Genomic DNA, 12,555 nt, shown 5'->3' with positions numbered 1-12,555 from the left:
CAAAGTTAACCTGAGACAGACTATAGACAATTATTTTTTAAATAAAAAATATGATGATTTGAAAATATTACATTTAAATATCCAAAGTATGCGTAGTAACTTTGATCAGCTCGTTGTTTATTTAAAAACTTTAAACTTTTCATTTGATTTGATTTTGTTATCCGAAATTTGGATCAAAGAAAATGAAGTTGATAATTATCATATTGAAGGATATTATGCATATAATAGATGCAGATGTTCAAACAGGTCTGGAGGTGTCATGAATTTCATAAAAAATTATCTATATTTTTCATCCGTTTCCTAAAACATGGAAACAGCCGAGATTCTAAATACACTGCTGGCCACCCAAATTGCATCACCAAGAAAGACGAGATATCGCAACAATATTTATTTTGTAGATAACATGTTGACCAAGCATCAAATGATTAAATTTATAGACTTCTGTGAAGTGTGGTTCCTGCCCAAATCAGTAGCCAGAGTAGCCGCCATTGTTGGAGATCACCGCTGCCACACGCCTCGGCATTGATTCAAAGAGACTTTGGATGTGTTCTTGGGGTACAGCAGACCAAGCAGCTTCCACGCGTTGCCAAAGTTGATCTGGTGTGGCAGCTGGGGATGTAATCTGGGTCAATCGTTGAGCAACCATGGACCACATGTTTTCTATCGGCGAAAGATCCGGAGAGCGAGCTGGCCAGGGAAGCAATTCAATCTGGCGATTGACGAAGAACCTTTGGACAATGCGTGCCACGTGTGGTCGCGCATTATCCTGTTGAAATATGGCTGTGGGCAAGCCCTGAAGGTAAGGAAGGACAACTGGCTCCAACACCTCTGAGATGTAGTGCTGGCTTTTTAAAGTACCGGCAATGCGTACTAGAGGAGTGCGAGAGTGATATCCAATACCGCCCCATACCATAATACCCGGTGCAGGACCAGTGTGGCGGTGCATAACGCAGCTGTTTAGCATCCTCTCTCCACGGTGTCTCCAGACTCGAATCCGACCATCGTGGTGTTGCAGACAGAAGCGTGACTCGTCAGTAAAGACAATTTCATTCCATTGTGCCGTCCACATCCTTCTTTCATCGCACCATTGGCAGCGGAGACGTCTGTGGTTCTGCGTCAAGGGTAGACGAAGCTATGGACGTCTTGCGGACAGACCACTCTGCTGTAAATGGCGTCGAATGGTACGCGCAGACACTGGATGATGCGGTACAGACTGAATGTGCTGTGCTATGGTTCGTGATGTGGCTGAGCGATCCGTCACTGCCATACGCACAATACGCCTGTCATCACGTGAAGTGGTGCACTGAGGTGGATGCGATCGAACACGTCGGTCCGTCGTACCCTCCTGCATCCAACGATCACATATTCGCATTACAGCTGTTTGGTTTCGTCCAACACGACTACCGATTTCCCTGAAAGATAATCCACAATCTCGGTAGGCCACTATCCTTCCTCTGTCGAACTCGGATACTTGATCAAAAGATGATCGCTATTTTCTACGAGGCATAATTGATCGTTTTTTTGAAAAAACCACAAGAAAAACACAATTGCCGTACTTCAAATCGTTGAAATCTCTAAACCTTAAATAGCGCTTTGAAGTGGCGCCACAGGCGCGCGCGATGTGCGTCTGCGCTGAAATTCTAATCATTTGCATATCTCACCTTCGCTAATGCATGTTGTAAATTTCATATTATTTGCATGCTTCCTTCAGGGTGTTGCATTTACGGTGGCCAGCAGTGTATTTACTGTAAACAGATGGATTTAGATATTATTTTAATTTATAGATCACATGAATATACCCCGATGCAATTTATAGAAGAATTGAGTAATATTATTGCTAATCAAAATAAAAAAAAAATGATTGTAATAGGTGATATTAATATTGATCTGATGAAAAATGACAATAATACAAACGAATATACAGGTTTAATGTCAGAACACGGTTTGCAACAATATATAAACAATCCTACCCGAAATAATTTGTGTATTGATCACATATTTATAAGAAATAAAAAAAATGAACTCAAAATATAAAACTGCTATTGTTAAAAGCTCGATTTTCGATCATTGGCCAATAGTCTTGAAAATCGATATAAATAGAGAAATTGGAAATAAAAATGAATTAAACGAACAAAATCTTCGAGAATCTCAGATGAAATATATCAAGAAAAAAATGTAGACATCATCTATGAAGCGTTTCTGGAATTAATAAATAAACATAAACACTGGATGTGCGAAAGTGAAAATACTAACAATAAACATAATTGGATGAATTCCGAAATAAAATAAATGATTAATTATAAAGAAAAACTATATAAAACTCATAGGCACGACATTAATAATGTACAGAAATGCAGAGACTATAAAAAATTTAATACTATGCTGAAACAAAAAATCAAATTCGTCAAAGAAAGATATTTTCAAAATTAATTTCTTAAATGTGGCAAAAATAATAGAAAACAATGGAGACAAGTGAACATGATTGTTAAGGGACCTCAGCCACGGATTGTTTTACCAGAATCCCTAAATGATGCTAAATTGGCTGAAGATTTTAATGGTTTTTTCATCAACACAGTTGAAAACATTTCTCTCGATCTAGATGAACATATGGATCATATTTCACACTCCGAAAGAGATTCAATGGTATTCAGCCCAATAAATGAAAAAAATTTACAAATAGTAATAAATAGTCTGGAAAATAATAAATCATGTGGTTATGATAGTATTACTGCAAAGATGTTAAAAATGGTGTATAAATATCATTCTAAATTCTTACTCTATCTTGTAAACACTTCCATATTAGAAGGGAAATTTGTGGAAAAATTAAAATACGCAATTGTAAAACCCATCTATGAGACCGGAAATAAAAATAACTTAACAAATTTTCACCCCATTTCGATTTTGCCCATATTCTCAAAAGTGATCGAATCAGTTGTTAGGAATAAAATTGTGAATTTTCTTGACAAACATAGTTATTTTTCGAGTTCACAGTTTGGTTTCCGAAAAAATATGAATACAGAAATGGCCATTTTGAAATTCTCTGAATATATCTACACCGAAAATAATAAAAATAATAAAAACTTAGCCCTTTTCTTAGATATAAAGAAAGCGTTTGAAAGTATCGATCATGATATATTAATGAAAAAATTCTATAATGCAGGTTTAAGGGGGAAAATTTTTAACTGGCTTATGAGTTATCTTGAAAATAGAAACCAAGCTGTTAAAATAAATAATATAATGAGTGATTATAAGATAATACGAAAAGGAATTCCTCAGGGATCAATTTTAGGACCGTTGGCATTTTTAGTATATATAAATGACATTCATTCTTTGCAACTGCATGGGAAATTAGTTACATTTGCCGACGATACCGCATTGAGCATATCAGCTTCAAGTGATCAAGTATTAAAGCAATGTACAGAAGAAGACTTAAATTGAATTCAATATTGGCTCCATAGAAATAAACTCGAGTTAAACGTCTCGAAAACAAAATACATAAAATTTCAGCTTGGAAGAAATGACGTTAACATTTCATTTCAGATAAGGTATCACTCTCTAAATTGTATGAATGAGCTCTGTGATTGCCCTCAAATAGAAAAGACTGAAACCTTCAAGTATTTAGGTATAACATTTAGTGGAGATTTGAAATGGAAAAATCATATAGAAATTATCAACAATAGAATAAAATATTATAATATAAGAATATATGATATATGACCTCCGAAACATTATTTCAGAAAATTTTTTGATAACTATTTACAATGCTTGGATCCTGTCCACCATTCATTATGGAATTTGTGTATGGGGAGGTGATTATGACTGTAATATCCAATTACTCAACAAAACAATAAACAAAAGCTTAAATATAATCAGGCCAAATACTCATCATCCATCAAATATCCAAATAAATGACTACAGATCAATTGTTCATAAAACCTATGTTTATAGACTGTTACTCTTTCTATTCAGAAATACAGATTGGTTTAAAATAAGACAAATTCAAAGAAATATCAGAAATAACAGGACGCAATTTCAAATAATTCTTCCTTGTAAAACTATAATAAAAAAACAATTTATCTATTTAGGACCAAAAATTTACAATACCCTGAATTCACACATAAAAAATGAAAAATGCACAAAAAAATATAAAACTGATTAAAACATATGTGGAAAATACCAATATCATAAATAGTATATAAAGTTTTAAGACAGACAAATAAACACATACACTAAAAACCATGGATTGTGGACGTGCAACCACACATACATGCATATATTAAACGATGTGTTGGCCACAAAACATTTTTGGTATTATTTTCATGGATCTGCCCTGGACGGACATGAGGTCCCTTGGGAGATCATACTCTTGTATACAGTTTGTGTGTAGTTCATGTGTTGTGTTGTTTTTTGTTATGTTGTATGTAGTTTATTCATACAAATAAACCTTTATTCTCTCAAAAAAAAAAAAAAAAAAAAAAGGTCAATCAAGGTTTTACTATAGCAAGAATTTGTGTGTATAGCATGTAATATTTTCAACTGATTTTTAAAGAGTTCTCCTCTGAGTTATAGGCTGAAATGTATTGCATGACTGCTTGAGTTGTGCATGAATAAAGTAGCGCTTTTGGAAGTTGCGTAATTGTGTGATTTCATCCCGAAATCATATACGGAATCAATTTGCAAACAGGGTCAAGGAATTATTACATGGGGGAAGAAATTCCCTTGACTTTTTTGTATTAAATCATAAGTTTTTGTTTTTTTTGTAATTATTCTAAAAAAAAACTAGATATCTCTATATCTTTATTTTATCTAAAGAGTAACAAAGAACTACAGGATATCACGGAAGATGAAAGGAGATCCATTCAGCAGCAAGTGTGTCTTTCTGGTGAACTTGAACGAATGGTAACAGAACTTAAAAGTAAGGCAATGGCTCTCTTGGAAAAGGATACAGAAATATCTGAACTGAAAGATGTCCTTCAGAAGCAAATGGAGGTTGTTTTTATACTTGTGTATATTAATTGTTTTTTTTTATATTTTCTGTACATCGTCTGTGTTTACATTTAATATTTTGTAATAACTGTATGTAATGTAAAAACATTTTTTAAATCCTGTTGGTGTTTTTTTTTGGGGGGGGGGAGGATATGTGATCAAGTATACGAATAATTTTAAAATTGTTACTAGAAAATAATAGCATCTTTAATCAGTGCCAGAAGTTAAAAACCCAAAAATGATCAAAGTTCTAGTCATTTTCATGAATTATCAATAATTGAGTGCTATACTTATGAAATTTCTGCCACTTCTTTCTAATGCAAAAATGATTTTTGCTAAGAAATAGATCTTTTATTATGCCAGAGTGAACATAGAAATTAAAGTCATCTGATCTCTACCAGGAATCAAACCTATGTCCTCTTGCAAACTGGGCAAGTGTGCAACCATATACACCACTGGAGACACAACCCTGCCTTCCTTATTTCATGCACTGTGATGTGAGGCGCTGAAGTGTAGGCATTAGTGGCACCTTCCTTAACATCAGAAAATGGACGGTAGAGAGAGTGAGAGTCAGTTTTTTTGTCCCTTACATGAACAGACCTACAGTGCTCCTATTTTTCCTACTTTTCAGAAATGTCCTCCTATTTTCCTACTTTCACCACAATTTTCCTTTTTACCCCCATTCCCTCTTAATATTCCCATTTTATCCCTCCTTCCCTTTTTGACGTGTTTTATTCACAGCTCGCTACTGAAAGAGAAGAGAATTTTTTTTTTTTCGGTTCTACTAAAGTTAGGGACGACGTGTGACGTTTAAGTTGTCACATCCGGAATAAAAAATAATGAACATCACGAACAAACACAACTAGAGTCGAGAATTAGAACTTCAATTTAAATTTAATTCGGATAGAATATTTAAGAATTTGATTCAGAATATTTTACAAATTTTGACAAAGTTAATATCACCAAGTCGTCGGTCCACATCTCCATTCACCTGGAGTAAGTCCATCTCGTAGCTGGATGTTGAAGTCGACTCATCCGTTTTTTTACCTCAGCAGACCTTACACGATGAGAAGCAGCCTAGTAAGAGTTCAGGAACATGGAGGATTTACAGAGTCATTCCAGGCTATGGCACCCTAACTTCCCAGGTGGAGTTAACCAACGAGTGGCGAAGTACGGCTGGATACAAGTGAAGTAAGAATACAAGTGTGTAGAGACGACACCATCACTGCCTTTTATACTGAAGCGGTGACTAATCACCATTGACTGCATCGCCGATTTGCATACATTCTGGATTTTCACAATCAGCGGAAGTGGCAGCAAGGATGACGTCATTTCACCACGGTCAGTTGGGAGCCTTGGGAGCGATGTTTACAGATTGCTCCGGATCGCCGATCTTGAACCGGCGCCAATGACTTGACTTACAATATTTTAGTGAGAAGTAATTAAAATTATTTTAAAGCACTTATTTTAAATGAGGTGGTACCTCTCCACTTGCTGCGGGTTTGTACCGTTACAGACGACAAGCGTATATTTTTGCCGCCGTGCCCATCAAAGTGCTTAAAATGAGCCTTAAGTCCAGTGGAGAAAGTGAATATGTTTTGCAGATCATTTGCCATAAAATAAGGAAGACAAAAAAAAAAAAAAAATGGAGAGCAGGCTGCCACAAGAGAGGTTTAAGAAGAGACTAGGGCAGAGGTCTTCAACCTTTTTCCAGTTAGGAGCACTGTCTGTACCCATCATCAAAAGAAGATCATCTTTACTGCAAGTTTAACATAGGAATGCATGAAATGATGATGGTTTCAATCCTTGAATGCAGTTCCTTTAAGGTGTTGCAGGGCTCCCACTCGTCCTACTTTTTGGTAAAATGTCCTACATTTGTCCTACTTTTTCGGTTGTGTCCTACTTCCTAGTTTTTGTTTTACTTTTCCTACTTTTTTACCAAATCTTATCAACGAAATTTGTGTAATTGATTTTAATTGTGTAGGGAATCATTGATATATTGCCAAATATTACAAGTGTTGAAGAATGCAATTAATGATTCTGCTAAAACAGAAATTGAATCGTTTTTAAGGTTGTTTGGGGGAGGGGTGTATGTGGACAGTTTGAGGATTCAACAAGTAGAGTAGTCATTAAAAACTTCCGTCTGGATGGAAAAATAATTTTGTATTTGCCCATTATGTATTGAGGCCCAATAGAAATTGGGCCTCGTGTCTGAGCACATATATGTATTTACCCTTATAATAGTCATTTAGTTGTTTGAGATAACGTATAGTTTATGTTTGTATGTAATTCACCATCTGTGAATGAAAAATAAGCTATGTAAATAGATTATATTGAATGAGATTGGAAAAATAACAATTTGAATTGAAAATTTTGAATGAATTAAAAACAGAGATTCAGCAGAATTCATGATACATTTTGGTTTGGTATTTTTTGAATAAAAGTCAAGTTCATTGTAAAAAATGCACTTTATAGTGACCCTTCCATTATAATGACCAAAATGTTTTCCTATTCACCTTCGTATTATTTTAATGCAATATAATGACTTACAAAGACAGTTCAATCCAATACAACATCCAAACTTGGCTTTGTCCCCTGTAAGGTTCAGGAGAAAAGAGGTTGGAAAAGGGCCGAGGAGAAACAGGAGTCACGAGAGAGAGAAACGAGAACGTTTTTGAGACATTCGAAAAAGAGAGAGAGGTGCGAAAATTTGTACCGAAGAGACAGGGCAGTTTCGTGGAGGTGTTGGATAATAAATTAAATAAAGTGTTGTTTTCTTCTTTTTGGGAGTCTAGAATCCAGTTATTTCTCCCTGGAATCGTAGTGGAGGTACAGCCGAGGACCTATGACCGATAAGAAGTTCAGGGGAAACTTTACTGGCGCAGTCGGTAGGATGAGGTCGTGGCTTCAACGACTCAAGATTGTGAGCTGAATTCGAAGAAGAGTGTCCTAGCGACAGTGGAACCACCCGGTTCGTATAGAAGGATAGTAGCAGCGTCGAGCACCCACGCTGTTTTTTTTCGTGAAGTCAACCCGACAACCGGTGCTGAGAGGGGCAATCCTGCCCAGGGAAAAAGGAGCAACTGTTGTACGGCGGTATCGAGACGTTAAATAAAGATGGCGTATTTGGCAAAAGGGAACAAAGAGGATCTGGAGACTATGGCCGCCAACTTGGGGGTAGAAGTCCGACCGGAGTTCAACTTAATGCAACTAGTGAGTACCATACAGGAAAGTGAACTGTACAACGAAGCGACGTGCAGAGAGATGCTGAAAACGATCATAGGCAATAGGAAAGAAAGAGAAGAGATGGAGATGTAGGAGAGGCGTAGAGAGAAAGAGATGGAGGAGAGGCGTAGAGAGAAAGAGATGGAGGAGAGGCATAGAGGGAAAGAGATGGAGGAGAGGCGTAGAGAGAAAGAGATGGAGATGGAGGAGAGGCTTAGAGAGAAAGAAATGGAGATGGAGGAGCGGCATAGAGAAAAGGAGAGGGAACAAAAACTCGAAAGACTGAGGATCGAGACAGGAGTCAGAAGAGAGGAGAATAATCAAGCTGGGCACGGCAGAACCCCCAGCCGGGATTTCCAGAACATGATGCAAAAGTTCAGAATGGAAGAAGACATAAGTCTGTACCTGGTGCTGTTCGAGCGGCAAGCTCGTCGCGCGGTCCTGGCACGGGAAGATTGGTTAGCTGAGCTATTGGGACTTCTTCCCTACGAGATGAACCAGTTAATTGCCCACGAGCCGGAAGAGCAAGTACAGGACTATAACCAAGTTAAAAAATTGTTATTGCGGAGATTCAAACTCACCCCAAAGAAGTTCCGACAGATGTTTTCTTCGTGCTACAAGAACCAAGAGGGCACCTGGAGAGACTTCTACCATGAACTGTGTACCTATTTTGATGCATGGACGACGGCTTTGGAGGTCACGACGTTTGAGCAACTAAGAGATTTAATCATCAGCGATCAAATGAAAAAATGCGTCCCAGCAGATTTTAAGGAACACTATCTGGACGAATGGAGTGATATGGTGTCTCCAAGTGAGCTATCGGAGAAACTAGATAGGTTCGATGATGTGAAGAGGACTCTGAAGACACCCTTCCCTAGTGACAGAACGAGAACCCCAAGACCGGTTCATCAAAATCCAAGATGGAAAGCCAGCGAGAACCAGAGACTTCAGGGTGAGTCTGCAACGTCCCTTATGGGAGTTGCTTGCCCGGTTCGAAATATCCAGTAATAAAGTGGCAAACAACAAGTGGAAAATGATTGCAAATAAACTTTCGCATGAAATATTATTTATTCAAATTAATTATAGGGTTAGTCAATTTTAACAATAGATTAGTATAACATGGAGCCCTCTATTTGACGTTAACAGTAAAGTTACTGGCTCACCAATTGATGATCATCAACAGTCAACTTGTATAGTGATCGGACATCCGATGTTGTTAGCCTTTCCCGCAAATATCAGAGAAGTTTTCTCGGTTGAGAACCGGACCACCTTGCTCAGCTCCGGGGGGCCTCTCGGTTGAGGGCCGGACCACCTTGCTCAGCTCCGGGGGGCCTCTCGGTTGAGGGCCGGACCACCTTGATCAGCTCCAGGGGGGCCTCTCGGTTGAGGGCCGGACCACCTTGATCAGCTCCAGGGGGCCTCTCGGTTGAGGGCCGGACCACCTTGATCAGCTCCAGGGGGCCTCTCGGTTGAGGGCCGGACCACCTTGATCAGCAATGAAGAACTTTGACTGTGAAGATTATTTAATATTTTTGATTCCGGACCTGCCGGAAAACGGATTCAAACAATGTAAATTATTGCATTTTAACAATTCAGCTTAAGGCCAATGGATACGGTAGCAAGACGGTGAACCGTCCTACTAGAGGGCTTGAGTTGAATAGAACTAGATTAGATGAACGCGGAATCAGACCTGTTACAACGTACGGCCGGTATTTAAGGAAAAACATCCGACCGCACGTGTCTGATCAAGCCAATCGGTTTCAAGGTCACCTCATTTGCATGCGATCGCAGGCGGACATCACGATCGGCCTTGATCGTCGCCATACGATCACAGCTGCAGACTAGTAACATTTATGACAACACATCACGTGACGGCGACTACAGACTTTAACGCCGGGGTTTCATCGGCACGTTACATTCCCCCTGCCACCAGAAAGAAAAATTCTTAAGAATTTTTCTAAGGCCCAGTTTTCCTAACAATCCATATCCCGAGGAAAAAGAAACCTATCGAAAACATGAAATGCAATATAATAAACAATCCCGCATTAAATACACACTATCAATACACTAAAAATATCAAAAATCCCGCATGAAATACACTAACTATAATTATACACTCAAACAAAAACTTCAAATCCCGCATGAAATCGCAACACCAAAATACAATATATAGATATAGGGCCCTGCCCTATCAACCTTCCGAAAACTTCAATTTCCTCACCACTACCTCAAAATATCACACCAAATATCACATTTATCTAAAAACCGCAAAATACACATAAAACACACTATCCCCTCCAAAACACATGAAATAACATTTCCCTCCAAAATACACGTTATACACACTAATTTCGACAGGCACTCCCCCCTCTCCTACAGGATCATACAACCGGAGAAAAAGTCCTTAGTCTCAACATTTAAATATTGAAAATGACTAGAATGTAAAATCACAAAACGACTAGAACATTAAATCACATTTTTGCAAAATTTTGATTTGACCTTGATCAGATGATTGCCCGAATTTTACGGCGTACTATGATTATTTGCATTCATTTCCAAAATCAATGTTAAATTTCAAAAAAAAAAATTTTAGCGAAAGTACTTTCCACCCGCGGTTTGCCACACTTACTGAGAACTGGTCGAGCCCCCAAAATTGCAACGTCCCTTATGGGAGTTGCTTGCCCGGTTCGAAATATCCAGTAATAAAGTGGCAAACGACAAGTGGAAAATGATTGCAAATAAACTTTCGCATGAAATATTATTTATTCAAATTAATTATAGGGTTAGTCAATTTTAACAATAGATTAGTATAACGTGGAGCCCTCTATTTGACGTTAACAGTAAAGTTACTGGCTCACCAATTGATGATCATCAACAGTCAACTTGTATAGTGATCGGACATCCGATGTTGTTAGCCTTTCCCGCAAATATCAGAGAAGTTTTCTCGGTTGAGAACCGGACCACCTTGATCAGCTCCAGGGGGGCCTCTCGGTTGAGGGCCGGACCACCTTGATCAGCTCCAGGGGGCCTCTCGGTTGAGGGCCGGACCACCTTGATCAGCTCCAGGGGGCCTCTCGGTTGAGGGCCGGACCACCTTGATCAGCTCCAGGGGGCCTCTCGGTTGAGGGCCGGACCACCTTGATCAGCTCCAGGGGGCCTCTCGGTTGAGGGCCGGACCACCTTGATCAGCAATGAAGAACTTTGACTGTGAAGATTATTTAATATTTTTGATTCCGGACCTGCCGGAAAACGGATTCAAACAATGTAAATTATTGCATTTTAACAATTCAGCTTAAGGCCAATGGATACGGTAGCAAGACGGTGAACCGTCCTACTAGAGAGCTTCAGTTGAATAGAACTAGATTAGATGAACACGGAATCAGACCTGTTACAACGTACGGCCGGTATTTAAGGAAAAACATCCGGCCGCACGTGTCTGATCAAGCCAATCGGCTTCAAGGTCACCTCATTTGCATGCGATCGCAGGCGGACATCACGATCGGCCTTGATGGTCGCCATACGATCACAGCTGCGGACTAGTAACATTTATGACAACACATCACGTGACGGCGACTACAGACTTTTACGTCGGGGGATCATCGGCACGTTACAAGTCCTTCCCACCTAAAGTGACGATGGGTTCGAATACCAGAGAGAGAGCCGCAGTCACTTGTTATGTGTGTGGAGCAGAAGGCCATATAGCAAGGTTTTGTCCTGCAAGAGTCCAGCAGGAGCCCCTGAGTCGGGCCCAGGCGGACTCTGTCCAGACAGAAGAGGGGGACATGATTGAAGAAACCACAGTTCTAACAGCACATATCACGGTGCCGGCAGCTGGTGTCTGTGCGGACATTGACACACCGCAGACCGTGAGTTTGAAATATGGTCAGAAGACAATAAGAGGCGTGGTCGATTCTGGGAATCAGATCTCAGTCGTTAGATCGGATTTGGTTGAGATCGACGACAGTGAAGGCGAGGGGAGAATAAGGATCAAGTCCGCATTTGGCGAAAGTGAGATAGCCCCTCTGAAAATATGTATGATGAAAATCAGCGACGGCAAACACGGGTACGTGCCGATTTCTTGCGCAGTGTCGAGTCGCTTGATAAATGAAATGTTAATATGTCAGACGGTGTACGACGCACTCTTGGGAAATGTACTAGTTCCAAGTCCGATCAATGAGCTAAGCCGTAGGGACGGTGTATGTACTTCATCTGCCAATGGCAAACAGAAGGCCAACAATGGCAATAACAACGATTTTTGCATACCTAACGAAGAACTTGAAGAGAGGATCATATCTCAAGTCGAGAGCTACTTCACTGACTTCAACATCATAAAGAACAACTTTC

General features: G+C 39.3%; 1 protein-coding gene across 3 annotated transcripts in view; it reads left to right on the top strand.

Annotated features, from left to right (window-relative positions):
• LOC149075237 (uncharacterized) overlaps positions 1 to 12,555 on the top strand; it is an 82,127-nt gene that overhangs the window by 29,938 nt on the left and 39,634 nt on the right. For 2 of the 3 annotated variants that reach the window (XM_089242536.1, XM_089242537.1), the window contains exon 6: positions 4,813 to 4,989. The exons of the other annotated variant lie outside the window; for it this stretch is intronic. In XM_089242536.1, the coding sequence (XP_089098662.1) occupies positions 4,813 to 4,989 (177 nt within the window). The remainder of the gene's footprint in view (positions 1 to 4,812; positions 4,990 to 12,555) is intronic. 3 annotated transcript variants of the gene reach the window in all.

This window comes from Pholcus phalangioides, unplaced genomic scaffold (assembly GCF_987345545.1).
Source record: "Pholcus phalangioides strain wild (caught in Gottingen) unplaced genomic scaffold, Ppha-v1.0 ptg000015l_1, whole genome shotgun sequence".
Taxonomy (NCBI): domain Eukaryota; kingdom Metazoa; phylum Arthropoda; class Arachnida; order Araneae; family Pholcidae; genus Pholcus; species Pholcus phalangioides.
The sequence above is the reverse complement of the archived record's forward strand: the minus strand, read 5'-3'. Positions and strand labels throughout refer to the sequence as shown.